At 41.3% G+C, this 27,672-nt stretch overlaps 2 protein-coding genes across 3 annotated transcripts in view; one reads left to right on the forward strand and one right to left on the reverse strand.

The window, feature by feature from the left end:
* Positions 1 to 27,672, reverse strand: part of LOC123515649 (protein misato-like) — a 284,397-nt gene that overhangs the window by 78,868 nt on the left and 177,857 nt on the right. The gene's annotated exons all lie outside the window — the stretch shown is intronic.
* Positions 14,299 to 17,607, forward strand: LOC123515651 (PH domain-containing protein DDB_G0287875-like). 2 transcript variants are annotated; one of them, XM_045274469.1, is made up of 2 exons: positions 14,299 to 14,483; positions 14,873 to 17,607. In XM_045274469.1, the coding sequence occupies exon 2, from the start codon at positions 15,906 to 15,908 to the stop codon at positions 17,325 to 17,327; it is 1,422 nt and encodes a 473-aa protein (XP_045130404.1). In that variant the 5' UTR covers positions 14,299 to 14,483; positions 14,873 to 15,905; the 3' UTR covers positions 17,328 to 17,607. The 2 variants fall into 2 exon arrangements, with proteins under 2 accessions (XP_045130404.1, XP_045130405.1); XM_045274470.1 differs by having other exon boundaries at positions 14,873 to 17,186.

Raw genomic sequence — 27,672 nt, forward strand, 5'->3', positions numbered from 1 at the left:
GATCAAGATCAAGAACAAGCCTCTCGAAGACAACATGCACACCAGCAACAGCAACAGTTCATCTTCCCTCACTCAACTTACCACCAAAACGCCATGCAATGTGGCCAAGTGTTCCTCAGAAGACCAGGAAGTCTCTTACTCTCCAAGTGAAGCTGGATATTATTCACAGACACGAAAGAGGTGAGAAAACTATAACAATGCTCGCCACCATCTTGCCTCCATTAACTGTCTCTACTATTTTCAAGTCAGCAGACTCTATTAAGAAGGCTGATGAGACCGTATCTTCTTTGCAAGCTAAAAGAACCACTTGAACTCATGACTCTACAATAGATAAAATGGAAAGCCTTGTGGAAATGTGGTACAAAAGTTTTGCTTGGGATACAATGATACGCCCTTCGTTTACATTTCACAGGTTGCCGGTAAGTGTTTTTCCTGTTTCACTCTCCCTCCATTCATAAATTTAAGCTCATCAACATTATAAAGTTATGTACATACATACATTAGTGTATATTATAATGACATAAATTAAACTGCCTAAATGTTTAACTTCATAATTTTTACTTTCATTAAACCTTTCATTGTACTATGATGCACTCTCGCTTTGCTTATTCTCAATGGAAGTTCAAGTCAGGGGTTAAACTTGTTATAATCGGTTCGCGTAACGACCCACACGCACGCACATACACACACACACACCGTTGCCATCGCTGAGAGAGGACGGCTCGTCTCCGGCTGCGGACGGGAAGAAGGAAAATACCTATGGTGTTACAGGGCCCGGGTAACTCTAAGTTAGTGTCCTGTTAATGTCCTACTATCGCTTAGTGTTGAAAGTGAGGGATATGGAGAGTGATCCCTGAGAGGAGAGTGTGGGCAGTGATTGTTTTGGCCGTAATCAGCTGACGATAACAAAAATGGCGTCTAGACAAGCCAGAGACTTTGAAGGTTTTATAACTACGCCAAAAGGACTAGAGAAACTAGATATGCAAGAATCCAAGCACTGGAAAGTAAGTTCCTAAACATTTTGTCCATAGAAGAAAAACTGGATAGAGTTCTAGCCGATAATGATTTGTTAAAAAAAGAGATCTATTTGTTAACGTTAGCGAATAAAGAGCTATTGAAGGAAAAAGTAGAAATGGAGAAAGAAAACCAACAACTCAGGAAACAATGTGAAGAGATGAAGGCTAAACTCATGGAAATGGAGATAAAAATATCCAAAGGGAACTTGAGGAAGGAGGAATGCCTTAATCTAATTGATACCAGGATGAAAGAAATGAACCATGAACATCAGGAGGTACAAAAGTCGTTTAGGGAGATAGTGAAAAAGCAGGAAGAGGAAAATAAAGGGATTACGCAGAGGGAAATGGTAAAGGCACTAAAGGAAAATGAGTATGTGGTGAGAGATAGTGCTGAAAAGAAAAATTGTGTGATCATAATAGGATTGAGGGAAGAAACTAACAGGAACTGGCAGGACAGGAGGGATAAGGAAAATGACAGGATTAAGTCTTTACTGAACAAGATCTCTGTGGAAGAAGAGAACCTATATGCTGAGGTAGAAGAAAGTGTGAGATTGGGAGCTTTTGAGGAAGGCAAGAATAGACCATTAAAATTGAAATTAAAGTCTCAGGCCTTGTTGAGGAGGACTTGGAAACTTAAGGACTCTGAGGAAACCAAAACAATTTACATAGGAAGAAATATGTCACAAGATGAGCGAATGAAAATGAAGGAGCTTGTAACTGAAGTGAAAGAGAGGAACGACGAAAGAACAGAGGAGAAAAAGACCAAGTTTTTTTGGAGGATGAGAAATGGGAGGCTAAAGAAGTGGTGGATAAAACAGACGGAATAGGCATTACATGGAAGAATGAGACTAGGAATGGAATAAAAGTGACTTACACAAACATAGATGGATTTCTGTCTAAGAGGCTAGAATGTATGGATTACCTAAGAAATAACGAACCGGACATAATGTGTGTAGTGGAAACAAAGCTAAGGCCGAAATAAAGCTAGACTGGTTTGTTGTAAAACACTACAAAGTATGGAGAAATGATAGAAAAATAAAGGAGGTGGTGGTATAATGGTTCTTACTAAGGAAGATCTGATAGTGAAGGAGGTGAACTATAGTAAGAGAAATGAGGAAGTGATAAGTATGCTTATAACAGATGGCAAGAGGGACATTAATATTATAACAGTATACATACCACCCAGAACCAGTGCTTGGGAATATGAACAGTACCAAATGGTGATGAGAAATACTCTAGACAGAATGAAGCAAGAACTCATCAGAAAGGATAGAGTGATGATAGTTGGAGACTTTAATTGCAAAGAAATAGTGTGGGAAGACTACAAAGTGGTGAACGGTGGTGAGTGGGCAGAAGAATTGTTAAAGGTAGCAACAAATAACTTGATGACACAGTGGGTGAGATCACCAACAAGGTGCAGGGGACAAGATGTTGCAGCAAGGTTGGATTTGGTATTTACCAGGGAATCTCTAAAAGAGGAAATTGAACATGAATGTCCCTTGGGGAAAAGCGATCATGATGTCCTAAGCTTTGAGCTGGATACAGAATTAAGCACGAATAAGATTGTGGAACGCAGGGAGGAAAAATTAAATTATACTAGGGCAAATTATAACCATATAAGGGAGTTCTTTAATGAAATTGACTGGTCCGTGGTATACCAGGAAAGGGATATGCAATTGAAATACGATAAATTTATGGATTTGTATAACTCTGCTGTGAAAAGTTTGTGCCATATCACAGAAAGAGGACTTTAAATAATAAACAGTGGTTTAATAGAAATTGTGAAGAAGCAAAAAAGAACAAAGAAAAGGCATGGAAGAAACTTAAGAAAAACAGTGATGTATTATCAAGAGAAGTCTACAAAACAGCAAGGAATAGATATGTTGAAGTAAGGAGAACAGCACAGAAGGAATATGAACAGAGGGTGGTGGAAAACTGTGATAGTGACCCAAAATGTTTTACAAATTCATAAATGGAAAACTAAATAAAAGGGAGGCAATAGAAAAGGTAAAAACGGGAAGAAGTATATGAAGATGCTGGAGATATAGCTGAAATTTTGAACGACAACTTTTGCAAAGTGTTTACAAAGGAGGAGCATTTTATGGGAGGAAGGCCTACGGAAATAAAGCAAATGCAGGACATCATGGTTACTAAGGAAGATGTAAGGAAAATTATAAGCAATCTGGATATTAATAAATCAATGGGGCCTGATGGCATATCTGGGAGGTTGCTAAATGAATGTAAGGATCAATTGTTGAACCCGTATTTGATATTGTGGAAACCTCCATACGAACAGGATTAGTCCCAAAAGAGTGGAAAAGAGCTGACATTGTGCCTATATATAAGAATGGTAGTAGAATGGAACCGCTAAATTATAGACCAGTATCGTTGACTAGTATATTGTGCAAGGTATGTGAAGAAGTAATTAAAGCTAAGTGGAGTGAGTATCTAGAAAGTGAAAACATTCTGAGTGAAAGGCAGTTTGGTTTCAGAAAAGGAAGATCGTGTATCCAATTTATTATGTTTTTATTCAAGAGTGACTGACATACTACAACATAGAGAGGATGGGTGGATGCTATCTACCTGGACTTGAGAAAGGCCTTTGATAAAGTACCACACAATAGACTGATGTGGAAACTAAAGATGATTGGAGGAGTAAATGATAAACTAGCAAAATGGATGGAAAATTACTTAATGGGAAGAGAAATGAGAACAGTGGTGAGAGGAAGGAAGTCCGAGTGGAAGAAGGTAACCAGTGGAGTTCCACAAGGGTCAGTGCTGGGTCCCATCATGTTTTTGATTTATGTTAATGATATGCCAGTAGGAATTGACAGTTACATGAACATGTTTGCGGACGATACTAAAATTATGAGGAGAGTAAAGAATGTGGAAGATTGTAACAAGTTACAGGAAGATCTTGATAAAATATATGAGTGGAGTAAGGAGTGGCAGATGGAATTTAATATAGACAAGACCCATGTTATGAAAATGGGAAGAAGTAGATACAGACCAAACAGGGATTACAGGCTGGGTGATGAGAAAATTAAAGAGACCAATGAGGAGAAAGACTTAGGAGTAACCGTGCAAAACACCTTGTCACCGGAGAAACACATTAACAAGATTTTTTGGAAAACATACAACATGCTTCAAAATATTGGCCTTGCATTCCACTACCTAGATGAAGGAATGATGAAGAAGATATTATGTACCTTAATAAGACCCCAGTTAGAATATGCAGCATGTGTCTGGTCACCGCATACGAAGAAAAATGTGAAGAAGGTGGAAAGGATACAGAGGCTGGCAACAAGGATGGTACCAGGACTCAGGGAGTTAGACTATGAGGAAAGACTGAGGAAGCTGGGGCTGACCACATTAGAAGAGAGAAGAACAAGAGGAGACATGATAACTATGTATAAATTGATGAACAAGATTGACATACTGAACAGAGAGATGATAAAGGTGACCACAAGTAATCATTTCCGAGGACATGGAAAAAAGCTAATAAAAGACATCTGTCTAAATGACGTGAGAAAATACAGTTTCCCGCATCGTAGCATTGATAAGTGGAATAAACTGAGCAGTGATGTCATTGACACGGTGTGTGTCAATCAGATGAAAGAGAGATAAGACAGGAATGGACAAGGAGACAGGTCACAGAGAGCTTAGCTCAGGTCCTGTAATACACAAATAGGTAAATACAAATAGGTAAAATACAGTACCAGAAGAATGGAAAAGAGCTGAGGTGGTTCCCATATATAAGAGCGGAAGGAAGGAAGAACTTTTAAATTAGAGACCGGTATCACTAACTAGTGTAATATGCAAGATGTGTGAGAGAATAATAAAGAAACAATGGATTGAGTTCCTTGAAGGCAACAAATTAATATCAAATAGCCAATTTAGTTTTCAAAAAAGAATAGTTAATAGAGTACAAGAGAGAGAGGGATGGGTTGTCTGTATTTATTTGGATTTAAAAAAGGCGTTTGACAAAGTGCCACATGCAAGATTACTATGGAAGTTAGAGGAGAAGGGTGGCTTAAAAGGAAGCACATTGAGATGGATAGATTATTATTTGAGGGGGAAGAGAAATAAGGATGGTAGTTAAAGATATGAAGTCCAAGTGGAAAGCAGTAGAAAGCGTAAAAGTATTGGCACCAATACTTTTCCTCATTATATTATATTAATGACATGCCAGGAGTGAACAACTGCATAAATCTGTTTGCAGATGATACAAAACTGTGCAGAGTTATAAAGCAAAAAGAGGATTGTGAAATACTGCAAGAAGACCTAAATAAGATTTGGGAATGGAGCAAAAAGTGGGAAATGGAATTCAATGTGGACAAAAGCCATGTCATGGAAATGGGAAAGAGTGAAAGATGACCCGTGGGAATCTATAAGATGGGAGATGGAGTAGAACTGGAGAAAGTAAAAAAGGAAAAGGACTTAGGAGTGACGATGGAAGAAAACAATCAACCGGTAAGCCATATTGATAGAATTTTTAGAGAGACATAATTTGCTAAGGAATATTAGAGTAGCATTTCACTACATGGACAAAGAAATGATGAAGAAATTGATAAGTACTATAATAAGACCCAGATTGGAATATGCAGGAGTAGTGTGGACCCCTTATAAAAAGAAACACATAAGGAAGTTGGAGAGAATACAAAAAATGGCTACAAGAATGGTTCCAGAATTTGAAAGGATGACATATGAAGAGAGACTAAAGGCTATGGATCTACCAACCCTGGAACAAAGAAGGGAGAGAGGGGATCTGATACAAGTTTACAAATTGATCAATGAAATGGACCAAGTGGATAATGAGAAACTGATCCTGAGAGAAGAATATGATATTCGAACCACAAGATCGCATAGTAAAAAGCTGAGAAAGGGAAGATGTCTGAGAGATGTTAAAAAATATAGTTTCCCGCAAAGATGTATTGAGACATGGAACAGTTTGAATGAAGAAGCAGCGTCTCCAACGAGTGTGGATACTTTTAAATCAAGATTGGATAAGTGTAGATATGGAGACAGGGCCACACGAGCGTAAAGCCCAGGCCCTGTAAAACTACAACTAGGTAAATACAACTAGGTAAATACACAAACACACACACACACACACACACACACACACACACACACACACACACACACACACACACACACACACACACGAAACTCAGAGAAACAGAAGGTTGCAAAGATATACATATAATGAAAAATAGAAACGAGGAGGAAAGGAAGAGACACAATGAAATGGTGGCAGAAGCAAGAGAAAAAAATAATGAAAGGTCAGAGGAGGAGAAAAAGGCATTTTTTTGGAGAATTATAGGAGACAGGATAAGGAAATGGTATATAAAAGAAAAAGAAGAGAAAAGAATGGAGCAAGTTTAAATAAAATGATAAGAACAAGAGATTAAAAATTATGTATACAAACATAGATGGGATTTTATCAAGTAAATTAGAATTAAGAGATTACATAAAGAAAGAAGAACCAGATATTGTATGCCTGGTGGAAACAAAGTTAAATGAGGCAATAAAAATAGACATAGATAAAAGGTATAATATATGGAGGAGAGACAGAGTGGGTAAAGGAGGAGGAGGAGTCATGATGATGTTAAGGAAGGAGATAGTGGTAAATCAAGTGGAGTTTGGGGAAGGAAAATCAGAAATACTGTATGTTAACATGCATATTAACAAAAAGGAGTTAACAATCATTGGAACATATGTGCCACCAAAAACAAACTCATGGACTAACCAAGAATATAGAGACATGATAGATGACACAATAAGGAGTCTTACAAGAATCATTAAGGAAAGGAGAAAAGTGATATTGATAGGAGATTTCAACTGTAAGGAGGTAGACTGGGAAAATTATGAAAATGGTATGGGGGAAGATGCCTGGGGAGATAGATTCCTGAACCTAATGATAGATAATTTGATGGTCCAACGAATAAAGGAAAACACAAGATTAAGAGGAAACGATGAGCCGGCAAGACTAGACCTAGTTTTTACAAGGGATATACCAATTAACGATGATATAAGATACAAGTGCCCATTGGGAAAGAGTGACTATGTAATATTAGAGATGGATATAGAAGAAGGAAAGGAAGATAGAGATGAATCATACAAAGGAGACCGATTAAATTACAGAAAGGCTGATATTGAGAATCTCAAGAACTATTTTAAAAACGTAAACTGGGAGGAGATAGAAAACTCATTAACGGTTCAAGAGAAATATAACTTATTTTTGGAAATATACAAAACTGGGGTCAGGAATATGTTCCAAAATATAGACCTAAAGAAGAAGGAAAGAAAGATTGGTTTAATGCAAGATGTGCTAGGGCAAAGGAGAAACGAGATGGAGCATGGAAAAGGTGGAGAAGAAACAGAAATCCAGAAAATAAGGAAAACTTCAAAACAGCAAGAAATGAATATGCTAAGGTGAGAAAGGAAGAAGAAAAGAACTATGAAAAGGACATTGTCGAAAAATGTAAGGAACAACCAAAATTGTTCTACAGATTCATAAATGGAAAAATAAGACAAAAAGAAACAATAGAAAAGTTAAAAGGAGAAAACGGAATGGTGGAAGACCCAAAAAGTATGGCAGAACTGTTAAATAGTAAATTTCATGAGGTCTTTACTAAGGAATCCAAATTTGAAAGACCACAGGGTAATAGAGACTGTCTATATGAAAGAGATTAAAGTAACCAAGCTTGAAATAAAAAAGTTGATGACGGAATTGGATGAGGAAAAGGTAATGGGACCGGATGAAGTCTCAGGCAGAATACTGAAAGAATGTAGGGAAGAACTAGCAAGTCCAATATACAACATCATAAAATGCTCAATAGAAAATGGAACAGTGCCAGTGGAGTGGAAAAGAGCTGAGGTGGTTCCCATATATAAGAGCAGAAGGAAGGAAGAACCTTTAAATTACAGGCCGGTATCACTAACTAGTGTAATATGCAAGATGTGTGAAAAAGTAATAAAGAAGCAATGGATCGAGTTTCTTGAAGACAACAAAATATTATCAAATAGCCAATTTGGTTTTAGAAAAGGTCGGTCATGTGTGACAAATTTATTGAGTTTCTACTCTAGAATAGTTGATAAAGTACAAGAGAGAGAGGATGGGTTGACTGTATTTATTTAGATCTAAAAAAGGCTTTTGATAAAGTGCCACATGAAAGATTACTATGGAAGTTAGAGGAGAAGGGTGGCTTAAAAGGAAGCACATTGAGATGGATGAAGAATTACTTAAGGGGGAGAGAAATAAGGACGATAGTTAAAGATATGAAGTCCAAGTGGAGAACAGTAGACAGCGGAGTGCCACAGGGGTCAGTATTGGCACCAATACTTTTTCTCGTATATATAAATGACATGCCAGAGGGAGTGAACAGCTACATAAATCTGTTTTGGACGATGCGAAACTGTGCAGAGTCATTAAAGAAAAAGAGGATTGTGAAATACTACAGGAAGACTTAAACAAGATCTGGAAATGGAGCAAAAAATGGGAGATGGAATTCAATGTGGACAAAAGCCATGTCATGGAAATGGGAAAAAGTGAAAGACGACCAGTGGGAATCTATAAGATGGGAGATGGAGTAGAACTAGAAAAAGTAAAAAGGAAAAGGACTTGGGAGTGACAATGGAAGAAAATAATCAACCGGTTAGCCATATTGATAGAATTTTCAGAGAGACGTATAATTTGCTAAGGAATATTGGAGTAGCATTTCACTATATGGACAAGGAAATGATGAAGAAATTGATAAGTACTAAAATAAGACCTAGATTGGAATATGCAGGAGTTGTGTGGACTCCCATAAAAAGAAACACATAAGAAAATTAGAGAGACTACAAAAATGGCTACAAGAATGGTTCCAGAATTTAAAGGGATGGCATATGAGGAGAGACTAAAGGCAATGGATCTACCAACCTTGGAGCAGAGAAGAGAGAGAGGGGATCTGATACAAGTTTATAAATTGATTAACGGAATAGATGAAGTGGATAATGAGAAACTGATCCTGAGAGAAGAATATGACTTTAGAAGCACAAGATCGCATAGTAAGAAACTAAGGAAGGGACGATGTCTGAGAGATGTTAAAAATTTAGTTTCCGCAAAGATGTGTTGAGACTTGGAACAGTTTGAGTGAGGAAGTGGTATCAGCAAAGAGTGTACATAGTTTTAAAGAAAAATTGGATAAGTGTAGATATGGAGACGGGACCACACGAGCATAAAGCCCAGGCCCTGTAAAACTACAACTAGGTAAATACAACTAGGTAAATACACACACACACACACACACACACACACACACACACACACACACACACACACACACACAGACGTAGAGGAAGGGAATACCGCTCCCGAGAATCAGCTGATCTTCACTACCTTTGTTTGGGTTTACAGTGGCCTGGGCGATAAGTGTGGACTCATTTTTTTTTTCATGAATACAGTGTTAAATAATAATGAGTGAGAAAGAGATTCCATCTAAATGCAGGTATGTGACAAGGGAAAAAATGAAAGCTGATGATGACAATGTTTGTGAGGGAGAAAGAGAATTTGAAGGCTTTGATACAGCGCAAACTTCACTATTTGATAGAGTCTTGACTATCGAACGTAAATTAGATAAATTGATAAAGGAGAGTATGGGAATGAAAGAGAATGAAGAACAGGATAAAGAGCTCCAAAAATTTAAAGAAAGGATAAAAAGAGTGGAAGAAAACGAAACTAGGCTAAGAACCGAAAATGAAGAATTAAATGTGGAAGTAGCGAACTATAAGAAATTGATGGAAGAAGGACTCGGTAAAGCCGAGAAAGAAAAAGAGAAGCTAAAAGATCTAGTTAACAAAGAAGAAGAAAGAGTACAAGACGTGATTAAAAAAAGAAGTACAAGCATGGAGAATCCAAGATAAGAAAGACAAGGAATCATTTCAAGAAGTATTTCAAGAACAGTTAAAAGAAAGAGATGAAAATATGACAAGCAAAATGATAGGAGTCCTCAAGAAAAAAGAAAATTTAGTAAGAGAAATTGCGGAAAAAAAGAAGAGTGTAATTATTTTAGGACTGAAAGAAAAAAATGTTAAATATAGACCAAGAAGGGAAAGAGACGAAATGAAATCAGTAAAAGACCTACTAAAACATCTGAATGATGAGGATAGACAGAATTTAGAAGAGGAAGTAGAAGAAATCCATAGAATGGGACCATATCAGGAAGGAACAGTGAGACCAATTAAGATATTACTAAAATCACAAGCAGCACCAGAAGTACTATATAGAAAAATGAAACTCAGAGAAACAGAAGGTTGCAAAGATATATATATATATATATATATATATATATATATATATATATATATATATATATATATATATATAATATATAAAAAAAAAGTCCATGAGTTTTGGACAAGAATGATTGAAGTTAATATGCATGAACATACAGAGAAAAAGAAATCTAAAACATCATCATGAAAGAAAAAAAAGAAAGAAAGAAGAAGGCATACAATATCTGGGAGTAAAACTTAAAAAACTAGATAAAAATCTATGTTTGATACATCAAAGATCAAGAAAAGAAAAGAATATAAATGTATAAAAAAAGCCTGATTCTGATGGAAGTTCATTGTGAATATATAATATATATATATATATATATATATATATATATATATATATATATATATATATATATATATATATATATATATATATATATATATATATATATAAAGGAGGAGTCATGATGATGTTAAGGAAGGAGATAGTGGTAAATCAAGTGGAGTTTGGGGAAGGAAAATCAGAAATACTGTATGTTAACATGCATATTAACAAAAGGAGTTAACAATCATTGGAACATATGTGCCACCAAAAACAAACTCATGGACTAACCAAGAATATAGAGACATGATAGATGACACAATAAGAAGTCTTATAAGAATCATTAAGGAAAGGAGAAAAGTGATATTGGTAGGAGATTTCAACTGTAAGGAGGTAGACTGGGAAAATTATGAAAGTGGTATGGGGGAAGATGCCTGGGGAGATAGATTCCTGAACCTAATGATAGATAATTTGATGGTCCAAAGAGTAAAGGAAAACACAAGATTCAGAGGAAACGATGAGCCGGCAAGATTAGACCTAGTTTTTACAAGGGATATACCAATTAACAATGATATAAGATACAAGTGCCCATTGGGAAAGAGTGACCATGTAATATTAGAGACGGATATAGAAGAAGGAAAGGAAGATAGAGATGAATCATACAAAGGAGACCGATTAAATTATAGAAAGGCTGATATTGAGAATCTCAAGAACTATTTTAAAAACGTAAACTGGGAGGAGATGGAAAACTCATTAACGGTTCAAGAGAAATATAACTTATTTTTGGAAATATACAAAACTGGGGTCAAGGAATATGTTCTGAAATAGATTCCTGAACCTAATGATAGATAATTTGATGGTCCAAAGAGTAAAGGAAAACACAAGATTCAGAGGAAACGATGAGCCAGCAAGATTAGACCTAGTTTTTACAAGGGATATACCAATTAACAATGATATAAGATACAAGTGCCCATTGGGAAAGAGTGACCATGTAATATTAGAGACGGATATAGAATAAGGAAAGGAAGATAGAGATGAATCATACAAAGGAGACCGATTAAATTACAGAAAGGCTGATATTGAGAATCTCAAGAACTATTTTAAAACGTAAACTGGGAGGAGATGGAAAACTCATTAACGGTTCAAGAGAAATATAACTTATTTTTGGAAATATACAAAACTGGGGTCAGGAATATGTTCTGAAATATAGACCTAAAGAAGAAGGAAAGAAAGATTGGTTTAATGCAAGATGTGCTAGGGCAAAGGAGAAACGAGATGGAGCATGGAAAAGGTGGAGAAGAAACAGAAATCCAGAAAATAAGGAAAACTTCAAAACAGCAAGAAATGAATATGCTAAGGTGAGAAAGGAAGAAGAAAAGAACTATGAAAAGGACATTGTCGAAAAATGTAAGGAACAACCAAAATTGTTCTACAGATTCATAAATGGAAAAATAAGACAAAAAGAAACAATAGAAAGGTTAAAAGGAGAAAACGGAATGGTGGAAGACCCAAAAGTATGGCAGAACTGTTAAATAGTAAATTTCAGGAGGTCTTTACTAAGGAATCCAAATTTGAAAGACCACAGGGTAATAGAGAGACTGTCTATATGAAAGAGATTAAAGTAACCAAGCTTGAAATAAAAAGTTGATGACGGAATTGGATGAGGAAAAGGCAATGGGACCGGATGAAGTCTCAGGCAGAATACTGAAAGAATGTAGGGAAGAACTAGCAAGTCCAATATACAACATCATAAAATGCTCAATAGAAAATGGAACAGTGCCAGTGGAGTGGAAAAGAGCTGAGGTGGTTCCCATATATAAGAGCGGAAGGAAGGAAGAACCTTTAAATTACAGACCGGTATCACTAACTAGTGTAATATGCAAGATGTGTGAAAAGTAATAAAGAAGCAATGGATCGAGTTTCTTGAAGACAACAAAATATTATCAAATAGCCAATTTGGTTTTAGAAAAGGTCGGTCATGTGTAACAAATTTATTGAGTTTCTACTCTAGAATAGTTGATAAAGTACAAGAGAGAGAGGATGGGTTGACTGTATTTATTTAGATCTAAAAAAGGCTTTTGATAAAGTGCCACATGAAAGATTACTATGGAAGTTAGAGGAGAAGGGTGGCTTAAAAGGAAGCACATTGAGATGGATGAAGAATTACTTAAGGGGGAGAGAAATAAGGACGATAGTTAAAGATATGAAGTCCAAGTGGAGAACAGTAGACAGCGGAGTGCCACAGGGGTCAGTATTGGCACCAATACTTTTTCTCGTATATATAAATGACATGCCAGAGGAGTGAACAGCTACATAAATCTGTTTATGGACGATGCGAAACTGTGCAGAGTCATTAAACAAAAAGAGGATTGTGAAATACTACAGGAAGACTTAAACAAGATCTGGAAATGGAGCAAAAAATGGGAGATGGAATTCAATGTGGACAAAAGCCATGTCATGGAAATGGGAAAAGTGAAAGACGACCAGTGGGAATCTATAAGATGGGAGATGGAGTAGAACTAGAAAAAGTAAAAAAGGAAAAGGACTTGGGAGTGACAATGGAAGAAAATAATCAACCGGTTAGCCATATTGATAGAATTTTCAGAGAGACGTATAATTTGCTAAGGAATATTGGAGTAGCATTTCACTATATGGACAAGGAAATGATGAAGAAATTGATAAGTACTAAAATAAGACCTAGATTGGAATATGCAGGAGTTGTGTGGACTCCCCATAAAAAGAAACACATAAGAAAATTAGAGAGACTACAAAAATGGCTACAAGAATGGTTCCAGAATTTAAAGGGATGGCATATGAGGAGAGACTAAAGGCAATGGATCTACCAACCTTGGAGCAGAGAAGAGAGAGAGGGGATCTGATACAAGTTTATAAATTGATTAACGGAATGGATGAAGTGGATAATGAGAAACTGATCCTGAGAGAAGAATATGACTTTAGAAGCACAAGATCGCATAGTAAGAAACTAAGGAAGGAAGATGTCTGAGAGATGTTAAAAATTTAGTTTCCCGCAAAGATGTGTTGAGACTTGGAACAGTTTGAGTGAGGAAGTGGTATCAGCAAAGAGTGTACATAGTTTTAAAGAATAATTGGATAAGTGTAGATATGGAGACGGGACCACACGAGCATAAAGCCCAGGCCCTGTAAAACTACAACTAGGTAAATACAACTAGGTAAATACACCACAGCCTGCCTGCGCAACATCACCATCCTCAAATGGAACATTTCATAGGGTTGCATAATATCTAAATTTGCCCTGGCAAGAGCTCTCAGGCAGTCCAAGCCCTTCTGGGGGGCAGTACTGGAAAGGCCAGCAAGGTCCCCCCCCAGAACCTGATCTGTCCATGAAGTGATATCAACCAGAGCACTCAAAATACCCTCTAACTGAAAACAGTTAGACTAGGTAAATACATACACATAAAAAAGCTGATGGAACTACGAAATGAATGGAAGCAGGAGCAAGAAGAAGAAAAAATAGTTTTTAAGTAAAAACTTTTTTTGTGAATATACTTACCCATAAGTAATTACATATGCCTATATGCCATTATTCCTACACTCAACACAGATAATCAACCTGCACCTCTATATATAGATCGTACCTATAGAAGTTCCACGTCACCTCCGCGCGCATGCGAGCCGGGAACCATCAGCCCAGCTGCCCAACCATAGTAATTACATAGAGTATTGGAGGGTCTGTGCGCCAGTCGGGTCTGTGCGCTAAGCCCCGCGTTAAATCTCATAACACACAAACAGAGTGTTTAAATGGCGGGCCGTAGTTCAAATTTTCCCGCCAGTACCGTTCCAGTGTTGTGTTTGCGCCAGGGAGAGAGAGGCAGTGCGTCTTCCGCTATACTGAGGTAAGTTGTCTTCCGCTAACTGTTTCGTTAACACACATGAATATCAGTGTTAGTCACTGCTACCTATTTTGATACAAAACTGACATAACTTGTCAATCAATTCTTTGTTATAATACATGACTGTCAAATGGTTGAGGATAAACATGCCTGAGTGTCAGCAAATAGGAGAGGGCGTGGGTAGCGCGCAAACCCGCCACAAACGCTCATGGCGGGTCGCGCGCCCACCAGGCAAAAGCAACACTAGGCTAGAGTGCTTGTTTTGTTTTTGTTTTCTCTTTTTAGGCTATCTGCATTTTCAGTTTTTTTTTTTTTTTTTTTGGAAAAATGAAAAAAAATATTATTCCATTATGCATGTTAATTTGTATTTTTGCTCTGATCCTTTTCAACAGCCCTTGCTGAAATGGCATCAACACAGCGGTACAAACAAGAACAAGTGGAGAAAGCTGTGGAGCTGGTAAGATCTAAACAGATGTCCCTGAATGCCGCCTCCAAAACTTTTGGTATCCCTTACGCCACCCTTGGGGATAAGGTCAGGGGAAGAAGACCTATGCAGCCTGCTCCCAAAACAGTTCTGTCAATGGAAGAGGAGAAGAAGCTAGTAGATTGGCTGATTGAAGTGTCTAAACGAGGTTTTGGACGGACCAAAGACGACCTCAAAGACATGGTGAAAACCATTCTCGATGATAGGGAAGAGAGGACTGTCTTCAAAAACAACCGCCCTGGAAAGGATTGGATGCGAGCCTTTTTCAAGAGGCATCCAGAGATACGGGAAAGAATTGGACAACCACTTGGCCGTGAGAGAGCAATTGTGACAAAGGATGCTCTAGGTGAATGGTTTCAGCAAATGAAACATTACCTGGACACCATCGATCCCACTTTGTTGACCTCTCCTGACCGGATCTTTAATGCTGATGAAAGTGGTTTTAATATATGTCCAAAGACAAAGAAAATCATCAGCATGACAGGAGCAAAACACGTCTACTCTGTCACAAGTGGCAAACGGCAGCAAGTGACAATGTTGGCCTGCTCCTCTGCCATGGGGCAGTACCTTCCACCGCTGCTGATCTTTCCCTACACCAGAGATCCTCGCTTCAATGCGTTGGAAGGTTTTGAAGAGGCTTTTTTTCAAAAAACTCCAAATGGTTGGATCACTGAGGTGGTCTTTCTTAGCTTTCTGAGGGACATTTTCATTCCCAAATTGGGAGAAAAGCGACCAGTGGTGCTGTTTGTGGACGGCCATTCCAGCCATCATTCCTGGCAATCTGCACGCTGTGTAACGAGAATGGTGTCATCCTTTACTGCCTGAAGGCGCATGCCAGTCACCTTATCCAGCCACTGGATCAAGCTTTCTTTGGGGCAATCAAACTAGCATGGAGTGAAGCCGTCAGAAAGTTTCAGTACCAAACTGGAGAGAGTGTCACCATGTGCACGTTTGCCCGCACACTAAAGAAAGCTTGGGACACTACAGCACGACCAGAGCTTGCTTACAAGGGATTTGTTAAGTCTGGGATCTATCCTTTTAACCCTGAGGTTGTACTCAACTCAGACAAGCTGAAGCCAAGCTGCAGTTTCTCCAGCGCTGCTCCAGTCACTCTCCCTACCTCAGCATCTTTTGGCATCACTGCTCTTCCCGCATGTACCCCAACAATCTCAACCTCTGTTCCTTCTGCTTCACCAGCAGCCAAATCCAAGTTCCCTGGGCCAGAACAAAGAACTCCCACTCTCTCAGCATTCTCCAACATTTTTGAGCTGATGAAGCTGAGCCTGTCATTAGGGGAAGGAACAACTCTAAAATTCATGAAGCGGCACGAGGAGCGATACGACATGGATGACCCACCCTATGAAGACTGGAAGGTGTTGTTGGAGAAAACCTTACAGCCTGCCTCACAGTCCCTGCCTTCCACATCCCAGCCTGCCTCACAACCCCTGCCTTCCACATACCAGGCTGCCTCACAAACCCTGCCTTCCACATCCCAGCCTGCCTCACAACCCCTGCTTTACACATCCCAGGCTGCCTCACAAACCCTGCCTTCCACATCCCAGCCTGCCTCACAACCCCTGCTTTACACATCCCAGGCTGCCTCACAACCCCTGCCTTCCACATCCCAGCCTGCCTCACAACCCCTGCCTTACACATCCCAGCCTGCCTCACAACCCTTGCCTTCCACATCCCAGCCTGCTCCACAACCCCTGCCTTACACATCCCAGCCTGCTCCACAACCTCTGCCTTCTACAAAGAAAAATTCCAAAACGATTGATGATTACCTCACGCTGCCCTCATTCCCGAAGAAAAAAGGATTAAAAAAGATCATCGCAGTATTGCCATGCTCAATAAGCGGTGTTGAGTACCGGCAAATGATTGAAGAGAAACAGAGAAAGAAACGAGAGGAGGAGAGGGAGAAAATGGAAAGAAAAAGAAAGAGAGAAGAGAGAAAAAAAATTATAGAACAAGAAGCTGAAGCAAAGAGAAAGAGAATGGAGGAAAAGAAAAGGCAGAAGGAAAACAACAGGAAAGAAAAAGAAAAGAGAAAAAGGAAAGAAAAACGATTCAGGACACTTCAGTATGTTTCCCAAAAGCAGAAAGACAAGGAAACAGAAACTTCAGAGAGTGCGGATGAGCCAGTCTTGGACGATGACTCGGATGATGTAATTGATGATATGAACGAGCTCTGTGGAAAATGTCAATGTGAAACAAAAGGAAAGTTAAGGATAAAATGTGTATTGTGTGACAGCTGGTGGCATGCAGAATGTCTGAGTGAGATGAATTTGAGTGAAAAGTCTCAGGAGGACATTGATACAATGGATACTGAGTTTTTTGTAATAAATGTAATTAGGCTATTTTGATACTGTTGAATGATTTTTTTCACGGAGTATTCTTAAGATTTTCGTTTCGATTTCTGAAAGGCATTTATTTGTTATTTTGACACTGTTAAATGAAACATTTCACGGAATATTCTTAAGATTTTCGTTTTTAACTCTGAGACATTTATTTGTTATTTTGATACTGGTAAATGAAACTTTTCCCGGAGTATTGTTAAGATTTTTGTTTTGAACTCTGTGGGACATTTATTTGTTTATGATATTCATAACTAAAGCACAGTTTTTATGTTTGTCAATACACTATTTTAAAAATAAAAAAGTTAGTTTGCAATCTTTCATTTATTTTTCCAAAGCTTTTACTCCTTGAGAGGCAAGAGGATTTATCAACTACCTATTGAGAGTGATTTTGATAGCTTGTAGATTAAAACAAAGAACTTAAGGCACCTAGCGCGATGACCCGACATGCCATAGCGCACTGACCCCCTGGCGCAACCCCTCCTCAACCTAGCGCGTAGACCCGGCTGGGTGGCGCACAGACCCTACCTAACTTTCCCTTACTTACAGTGCACAATCGGGAAACTGCAGCGATTGAGGGTAGCGTTACCCGCCATCATGAGCAGACAAAATTTTACACTCCTTGTTAAAATTTCGTATTTTTGTATTCAAGTTTGGTGATTTTGTAGCAATTTTTTTCTAGACACGATCTTACTCATTGAAGGAATACTGGCCCAGACAGGGGCAAAGGAAAAGGTCATACACATCCAACCTCTGGAGTGACGCACCTCAGCTGACAGGCCGTGAAGCCCACTAACACCGACAAGCCGAAGCGAGTGCCAGAAGAAACACGATCTTAAGCGAGACATCTCTCAGCGAGGCTGTCCGCAAGGGCTCATCAGGAGGATGTAACAAGGACCAAAGGACCAGAGAAAGGTCCCAAGCAGATAACCGAGGCAAACGAGGTGGACAAGAGACCACATAGGAGCAGAACAGAGAAGAAACGTCTGGATCGGTAGAAAGGTCTAAGCCTGACTGACGCAGAACAGGAGCTAAGGCACAATGATAACTCCTAATTGCTGATACTGACAGGTGCTTAGACTCAAAATGGAAAATGAAAAAGTCTGCCAGCTGCACTACAGAGGCAAGAGCACGGACCCAAACCCCTCAATTCACACCAACCACAAAAGACTCTCCACTTTGCCTGGTAAACTGAGGCAGAGGACTGCCTGACTGGTTGAGACATGAACTTAGCAGCCTTGTGCAAAAAACCTCGTGCTCAGAAGAGACACTGGGAGAGTTCCCACGCATGAAGATGGAGCTTGTCCAGAGAACGGTGGAAAAGGGGACGGTGAGGCTGTCAAAGGAGAGCCCGCCACATGGGAAGAACTCTCCATGCTGAAAACTCCACAGGCACACTCAAGAGGGGAGGATTCTTGAGGAAGGGGAGAACATAACCATAACGAAGTGTCTTGACCACCCACTCACAGGCCGCGATGTTCTCCCACTCTTGCCATGGAAGAATCCTTGAGAGCAAAAGGAACCACTCACCTTAGGAGCAGGAGGGGCGGAACCAAAAGAGGCACAACCAGTGCAAGGTGTTGGGCGGGAACCAATGGCATAACCAGCCTTAGCCCTGACACCCTGAGCTGTGGAAGCCAGGCCACTAGCAATCTGGGATACGAGGGACCATTGCGAGGACTCAAGCTCCCTCTGCTCCACTGCTGCCAGAGTCTGACTACCAAAAAGGTGGAAGCCAACGGGGGAAGACATCAACTGCCGTCTCTCCCGATCACCGTAAGTATTAGGGAGGTTTCTCACCCCAGCCTGCCTGTGGAACATCACCATCCTCAAATGGAGCATTTCACAGGGCTGCATAATATCTAAATTTGCCCTGGCAAGAGCTCCAAGGCAGTCCAAGCCCCTCTGGGGGGCAGCACTGAAAAGGCCAGCAAGGGCCCCCCCAGAACCTGATCTGTCCATGAAGTGATATCAACCAGAGTACTCAAAATACTGTCTAATTGAGTAGCCATATGCCAAGGAAGACTCACAGACAGATCTTTACTCTCCACCAAATGAAGCAGCTCACCATTGAGAGGAGGAGCCCCACAGGAATCTCTTGGAGTGTAACACCTCTCCGTCCTTGAAGCCCACCTCCTGGGCAAGGCAAATTTGGCTGAAGCTGAATTAGAGATCCCCAGGGAACAGCCCAGTTGTTCCCTGCGAACATCCGGAGACAGAGGAGAACGAGGCAGCACCAAGGGAGTGGGGCCAGGCCGTGAAGTCCCCAAGGTGCACTTGACCCCAGTCTGAAGAGTGGAAGCAAGAGAAGAGGGCATGGGGAGACCCAAGGACTCTCTCACTGAGATAATAAGCTCACAAAAGGAGGCCACACCCTCCTCATCCAGAGTGCCAGCCTCCCCCGAGGGAATGTCATCTTCAGAAAATGAAGACCAGCCCATGGCAGCAGCCTGACTAACTACTGCACCACCAAGGTCCACACCTGCACCAAATGGCCGGAGCAGAACCAGCGAGGACAGTGACCCATTCAGGAAATCAACATGAGGCAGACCCATGGAAGACACGCACGCCAAGCCTGCAAAATTGCCATGCCACGCTAGGGAGAGGGGCCATACTCAAGCTCACACCCCAGAAACCAGAAAAGTGCGCAGAAGAGCCTGAAACAGCGGAACACTGGACCCCCCTCATTCCCAGAGCCAGATTAGGGAGAGGTGCCGCACACACGCTAACTCCACCAAGCCCAAAAAATTCCATGGAAGGGCCAGGAACAGCAGGAGAAGGCATGCCACTCGCTACCGGCAGCGGGGCAAAGTGTGGAGCCGCACGCAAACTCACTCTCCCGACCACCAACTCCAGGGCAGGGCTTGGAACAGAGGAAGCCTGCCCACCCCCCCCACTCACCCCCAGAGCCAAACCAAGAGGGGACACACTGAGACTCACTCCACTATTACCACTAGCCACCACCAAAGGGAGGTGGCTGCTGGGGGGAAACCGGGCCCCATTACACCTGGCACCAACCTGGGGGACAGACGCACACTCCCTCCGCCGTCCACAAACCCTGAAAACGTGGAACTGGAGGCATGGGGCAACAAGACCGCTGACAACTGGGCAGCCAGATCAGACTTTACAGCAACAAACCTGCTGGCCCAAGGGGCCTCAGAAGCCGGCTCCTGCCGGCGAGAACGCTTCTCACTGGAACCCCCAGACAACTTGGCCCACTTCTTCTCCTTAGCAGAATGCTTCTCAGCATCCTTCACATATGTCTGAAACTGGAGAAGGGAGAGATGGGAACATTCATTATCTGGTCTTCGGCTGAACACATGGCGGGCTGACAAGACACACAGCGGGAATGCAGCTCTTAAGCCTTGCCCAGCAACCACCTCTTGCATCCAACACAACTCTGAGCAGCCATGGGAACTCAAGGAGAAGTAGAAATGGAAGCGGCAAAGAAGTGGGCACCAAAAAAGGCAAGAAGCAAGAAGAGGCGCAGGTGAACACCGTGCTAAGCAAAGAAAGGATCTGAGGTACGGTTGGCCAGCTGGGCTGGTGGTTCCCGGCGCACATGTGCACGAAGGTGACGTGGAGCTTCTATAGGCACGATTTCTATATAGAGGTGCTGGTTGATTTTCTGTGCTGAGTCTGAGAATAATGGCATATAGACATATGTAATTACTTATGGGTAATCAGTATATGTAGCAACAAAATGAATACTGAAGAGGAAAAAGATCTGGTTGAGATTATATAGGAAAATCTGAACCCAAAAAAACACATAAGCAAGATATTTAGATTATCATATAAAATGTTGACTAATATCAGGCTGGCATTTCAATTCATGGACAAAGATATGATGAAAAAAATTATCACAAGCATGATATGTCCAAAGCTGGAACATGAAGCAGTGGTATGGTCTCCGACCTCTAAAAAATATATAAGAAGATTAGAAAGGATACAGAAGATTGCTACAAAGATGGTGCCAGAATTAAAGGACCTAACATATGGAGAACAACTGAAGGAAATGGAACTACCAACCTTACAAGATAGAAGACAACAAGGAGACCTAATAACAATGCACAAGATAGTCAATGGCATTGAAAAGATAGACAAGGAAGACTTGGTGCTGGTGACAGAAGATAGAAGGGCAAGAGGACATGTAAAGAAGATCAGGATGAGGCAATGTGTGAAGGATCGTGTTTTGCTTACACTGTACAGTAGCGCCACCATGCCGCATGGCCACCACAATAATCAGTCTATTCCCACATTTCCCATTGAACACAAGTGAAATCCTTATGGCATGTTTTTCGTGGATATTACGAATAAGGGCTGTCCCTTAGCCCTCAAAAATCAGGACATATCGATAAACGTTCATCATGCAAGACTCAGGGCACGTCGATAAACGTTTAGGCATTTTTGGGCTATATTTTGGCTATTTTCTTCCTGTTTTCTTTGCTTGGGAGCGACAGTGATTTCACAGTGTCCAATTCCGCCACCTCTCCCACGCGCCTTACTAATACAGGTGTCCCTCGGTTAACGATCGACTACTTAACGATATTTCGCTCATACGATCCCTCCAAATTAATCCCTATTTTTTGGTTAACGATCGCCAAAATTCGGTTAACGATCGGATTGACCAATCGCAATCGCGATCGCAATCGCGATCGCAGCGCCTCCATCCACCCGCGGCCCGTGCAGTAAACACACCACAGTCTTTCCCGCTGTTTTGATTGTGCAACAACAACTCTATCACGCTCGCTCTAAACTTCTTTTTGTGCTTATTTGTGATCAAGTGAACTTAGTGATGGCTTCCAAGCGACCCAACGATTGTTCTCCACCGGGAGATAAGGCTAAAAATCGAGAAAGAGCATTGGCCTTGATATTAAGTTGAACATTGTGACTCGTCATGAGGGTGGTGAAGGGGTAAACTCTATTGCTCGTGCCCTTGGTTTATCTCAATCAACTGTATCAACAGTTCTCCAGAAAAAGTACAAGTGAAGCAGCAGGCCAACCAAGTCACAAACCTGCACAAACACACAACAACTCGTAACAGGGAACCGATTATGGAAAAATTGGAACGTTTGCTGAGGCTATGGATTGAAGACCACACACACCGCCGCATGCCTCTTTCTACCCAACTCGTTACTACTAAGGCACTGAGCCTGTGGGAGGACCTGAAACCAGAATTCAACATAGGCGAGACAGTGTCCTTCAAGGCCAGTAAGGGGTGGTTTGAACGTTTCAAACATCGTGGGAGTCTACACAACCTCAAGGTTAGTGGGGAGGCAGCGAGTTCGGATCAACCTGCTGCAAACGCCTTCAAGCCTTTGCTTAAAGAGCGCATCGAGGAAGGAGGTTATTCAGCCAAGCAGGTTCTAAACTTTGACGAGACAGGCCTGTATTGGAAGAAGATGTCATCGAGAACGTTTATAGCAAAGGAGGAGAAGTCGGCACCAGGATTCAAGGCATCTAAAGACAGGTTAACATTATTGGTGGGGGGGAATGCCGCTGGTGATCTTAAGCTTAAACCATGCCTTATTTACCATTCCCAAAACCCAAGAGCTCTGTCTGGCTATATTAAGGAATATTTGCCCGTAGTATGGAAGGCAAACAAAAGGGTGGATGACGACTGTTATCATGCAAAGTTACGTGACAGGATACCTCTCCAAATTCCTAAAAGAATATGCTGCCCAAAACAACATTGCTAACAGATTTCTCTTGCTGTGTGACAACGCCCCAGCCACCCAGAGAGCATGAATGACTGGGCAGATAATATTGAGGTCATGTTTATGCCCCCAAACACAACTGCCCTCATCCAGCCGATGGACCAAGGAGTCATCGCTACTTTCAAGGCCTATTACCAGCGGCGCACCATGAAACAGCTGTTGGCCTGCATTGACACCCCTGACAAGCCGACCATGAAACAATTTTGGAAGGATTATAACATTAAAAAGGGGATCGACAACATCGACGAGTCATGGAAGGAGGTGTCCAAGTCGGCAATGAATGGATGTTGGCGTAATTTGTGGCCTGAGTGCGTGGAACGTAAACAGGAAGTCCCTGTCGATGTTACAGCAGTAAGGAAAGACATCGCTCATATCTCCCATAAGGCAGGCTTCAATGAGGTGGACGAGAATGACGACAAGAACTGCTGGACAGTCATTCTGAGCCTCTCCAACGACGACCTCATGGAGTTGGAGAAACAAAATACTTTGGAGGAAATGGAGGAGGACAAGGAGCCTGAAAGAACCCTCTCCGTCAAGATTTTCGAGGAGATTTTTAATCATATTAACCAGGCCATACATCTTCTCCAGGAGAATGACCCCAACCCAAACCGAAGTAATGGCGTGACTAATGCTATAGAAAATGACATGAAAGTGTATAAAGAACTATTTGAGGCAAAGAAAAGGATGGCAAAACAGACAGTCATCTCATCTTTCTTCAAACCACTCACCGCCCAAGCAACCCCATCCACATCCCAAGCAACCCCATCTACCGATCAAGCAACTCCATCCACCTCCCAAGCTACCCCATCCACCTCAAAAGCAATCCCATCTACTTCCATAGGAGTCATCTCGTCGTACTTCAAAGTTCGTCCTGCTACCTCGAAAAACTCCACCCACTTCCAAAACAACTCCATCCACCTCCAAAACAACTCCACCCACATCCAATCTATCCTTCACATCCACCGTAACCTTGAGTGACGATGAGGAGAGCCTGGATGACCCACCCCCACTGGAAAACGTATTCTCTCAAGAATTTGAAGGGTTTGAAGCAGCTGACCGAGTTTGGGTCGGTGTGGGCATGATGAGATTTAATCCTCCAAGGCCCTGTGTCCCTCGGGGCACAAAACAACACACTACGCATATCACATCCACTCCTCAAGGTAAGTACTACCAATTCTAAAGGTGTAAATAACAACTAACAACATAGAAAGTGTCGTTTATTTACGCATCGCGAAATACATGTATGTAGTTGATAATTTCAAATCCTCAGTTAGCGATCGTTTCGGTTAGCGATCTGTTTTGGGAAACGTAACCCTATCGTTAACCAAGGGATACCTGTACTTATTAATAATAATAAAACAGAGAGAGAGAGAGAGAGAGAGAGAGAGAGAGAGAGAGAGAGAGAGAGAGAGAGAGAGAGAGAGAGAGGATACAAGGGGACAGTTTTCTATCGCTCTAGCCAAGGCCGCTGGCCCCGATCGGACGCAAAGCCACATACACCAATGATACCACTTCATTCAACCTGTGATATTTATGTAACCACAGCATCTAGAGACTTCTGTTTTTTTGCACTGCAAAGAGGAAGAGTTGCTTGTGGGCAGAACACCATTTACTGAATTTTCAAGTGTAATCAGCAAGTGAATAGAAGGTATTTTGTGTGTTTCTCGCCAAACCTGCTGAGTTAGCGCAAGTGAAAACTCCCAACGTCTCTGAGTTTTAGGGTTTAGCCTCAGGAGGGACATAAAATGATAGAATATGTGGTGAGTGAAAGGTAAATAAAAACATTTTGTTTATTTCTTTTGCACAGTACTTTACATTTTTTTTATGTGACTATTTTCATGTGTTTTCATGTCCGTAAGGGTGACTTGCGACATGCTGGAACAGATCCCCTATTATTACATGTTATACTGGGTTCAGTATACAGTAATTTTGATTTACGGTAAGGTTTTCAGGAATGCATATGTACCGTATAACGAGGACTTACTGTATATGCAACTAGGTAAATACACACATGCTCACATTCTCTCTTTCCCTATTATTTTCAAAAGAGTGGATAGAACAGAGAGCAAGGTTAATTGGAAATATTTCTTGTAATAATAATACAGGTAACTCGATTTACGCGATAGATGCGTTCCAAGAGGCATCGTATATATCAAAATTCACGTAAAACAAACATGTAATTCTCATAAGAAACAATACATAATAGCGGGGATGCGGGATGTGGTCTAAAAAAAATTCATACAAAATACTCTATTTATTTGGCTAAATTAACATGTTTTTATTATTCACCATTCTAAATACTAGAAGTGTATTTAAAGTAAAGGGAAAAGCAAGAGTAAATAAGAGAAAGCAAACAATAATAAGAGAAAACAACAAAACAAAGAATATGTAAACACTGCATCACTGCCTTCCCCACTCACACCACAGTCAGTCACCATCTTCCTCTGAGCTTTTCCACTTTATCAAAAATAACCCCACATGCAGAAGAAGATGAAAGACGTCTTGGTGTCATCTTCATGATTTATAGGCAGATTGAAGAGATTTCGTCTGTACTCAGTGCTGGCAGACTGCAAATGAGGCAAGAGAAGAGGAAGGAGCAGCGGAGGTCTCACTATCAGCCAGCTGCAGAACTCTCTGGCACGCAGTTTGAAACTGCGTCTCATGCTCAGTTTGAAAATGCGGCTGGGCCAAATCGCGTACAAGCAAACCGTTCGTGCAAATTAAATTAATTATATTTTTTTTGTCACATAATAACAAAAGCACATAAATTAAACCTGTAATGATAATGAAAAAGATAGGGAGAGAAACAGCAAGTGTAAGCAATCTAGTGGTATTATTCAGTTGGACTTCAATGCATGTGCTAATTACAAAATTTTACTTCGCCAAGTCACCCACTGTGGAGTGGAGCTTCCCCATGAGATACGCTTTGCCACGTCACACAGTCAGTAGCTTGCACGTCGTCGCGCTGGGCAGACATTCATTGTGCAGGAACTTGTTTTGGTGTTTTCCCTTTTCAGGTAAGGCCATGTCACTTGTTACACAGGGACAGTGCCTTCTACCCATTATCCAATCCTTGGAGTGGGTAGAGCCGTACAAGTGGCTATATTTTTATTGTGTGGTAGATGTATGGCTCTTGTTGTTGTACCACATGGTGACGGCCATGTCCTCTTCTGGAGAGGAGTCTGCTGGGCCTTCCTTGGGCTCTCCCCAGGGTTCCAGGACCAGCAGGGATGCCCATAGTCAGGTTAGGGGAGGCTGTTCTGCCAGCAGTCTCCCCCGGCCTGGAAGTTTGTGGGAGGCTAACCACTCGCCAGGCCATGGCTCACATGGGTCTGCAGGGGTAAACAAGCCCTCCACTTCGCCACACTTACCTATCTCACAGGGTGCGCCCCTTGGGATGTGGTTTTGATGGCCCTTGCAGAGTTAAGGGATGAGGTGAACAAGTTGAAAAGGGACAGATTGCCGCCCACATCCACGCTGTGCAGGGTGAATGAGGAAGCAAGTACTTCTCAAGGTATGCAGCACAATGGTTCACCTGTTCACAATTTTGCTGGATTCTCTGATCCTATCTGTGAAGCTGGTGCTCTCACTGAGCAGAACTTTAGTGACAGTGTGTTAATGCATAATGCTAAGCTATTTGGGCCTCTGGATATGGTCTCTGAGGACATTGACCAACAGGTGGCAGAAATGGTGAACTTTCTGTTTACCGACGAAATGCGTGGTGAAGATTACAAGCTTATTTGTGAAGATGATATTACTAAGAGACCGAAGAATTGCCACGCCCTTACTCCAGTGGTTTGCAATCCAGAGGTTTTGAATGCACTTAGGAGTGACACAAAGAAGACAGATCACCTGTTACAGGATGTTAGCAAGGACATTCTGCGGGCAGATACAATTGTCACGAAGTCCCTTCTGGCGCTGGATAAGGTTGCTCAAGACGCAGACCTGCCAGAGGTAGCTCGAGAAATGGGCATGCTTAACAGAGCTTTGGCCTTGTTAGGTAACCCTAATTAAAAGAACAACTTGGCAAGGCAGTTCGCCATGAAACGCGAGATCACCCACAGGTACACGCACCTTTGTTCTAGCAAGGTCCCAGTTATTCGTTTCCTGTTCAGTGATGATGTGTCAGTTTGCTAAGCAAATTAAAGACTGAAAAATTGAAGAACAAGTTCAATGCCAAGAAGCTCGCTCACCTCTACGTGGTCTTTCACGGGGACCAGAACGAGAGGTTACTGGGGTTCGTCTTCGCACAGGAGTTTCTTCAGGTACCAGCCTTATGGTGTGCTTCAGCATGGGGCTAAAGGTGCTCAGCGGCACAACACTCCACACCGGGACTCGGTTCCAAAACGCCAGGAGCAGGGGCCAGCACTGGCCCCAGCAGCAGTAGAGGCAAGTAAGGTTTTTTAGGCTGGCAGGCTTCACTATTTTATTAATGAATGACGTAAAATATAAGATGGTGCTAAATTTGAAAAAATCAAATAAACACATACCATACAAACACTTTAAAATGGAGAATTTTGAACAGGCTATCTGGCTCATTAATGAAGGTGAATTTTTAGCTTCAATTGACCTTAGGCATGCCTATTACAGGCAACCCCTGCTTAACGAAGGTTCACACAATGAAATTTCGCTACAAT

Source organism: Portunus trituberculatus, chromosome 39, assembly GCF_017591435.1.
Source record: "Portunus trituberculatus isolate SZX2019 chromosome 39, ASM1759143v1, whole genome shotgun sequence".
Taxonomy (NCBI): Eukaryota; Metazoa; Arthropoda; class Malacostraca; order Decapoda; family Portunidae; genus Portunus; species Portunus trituberculatus.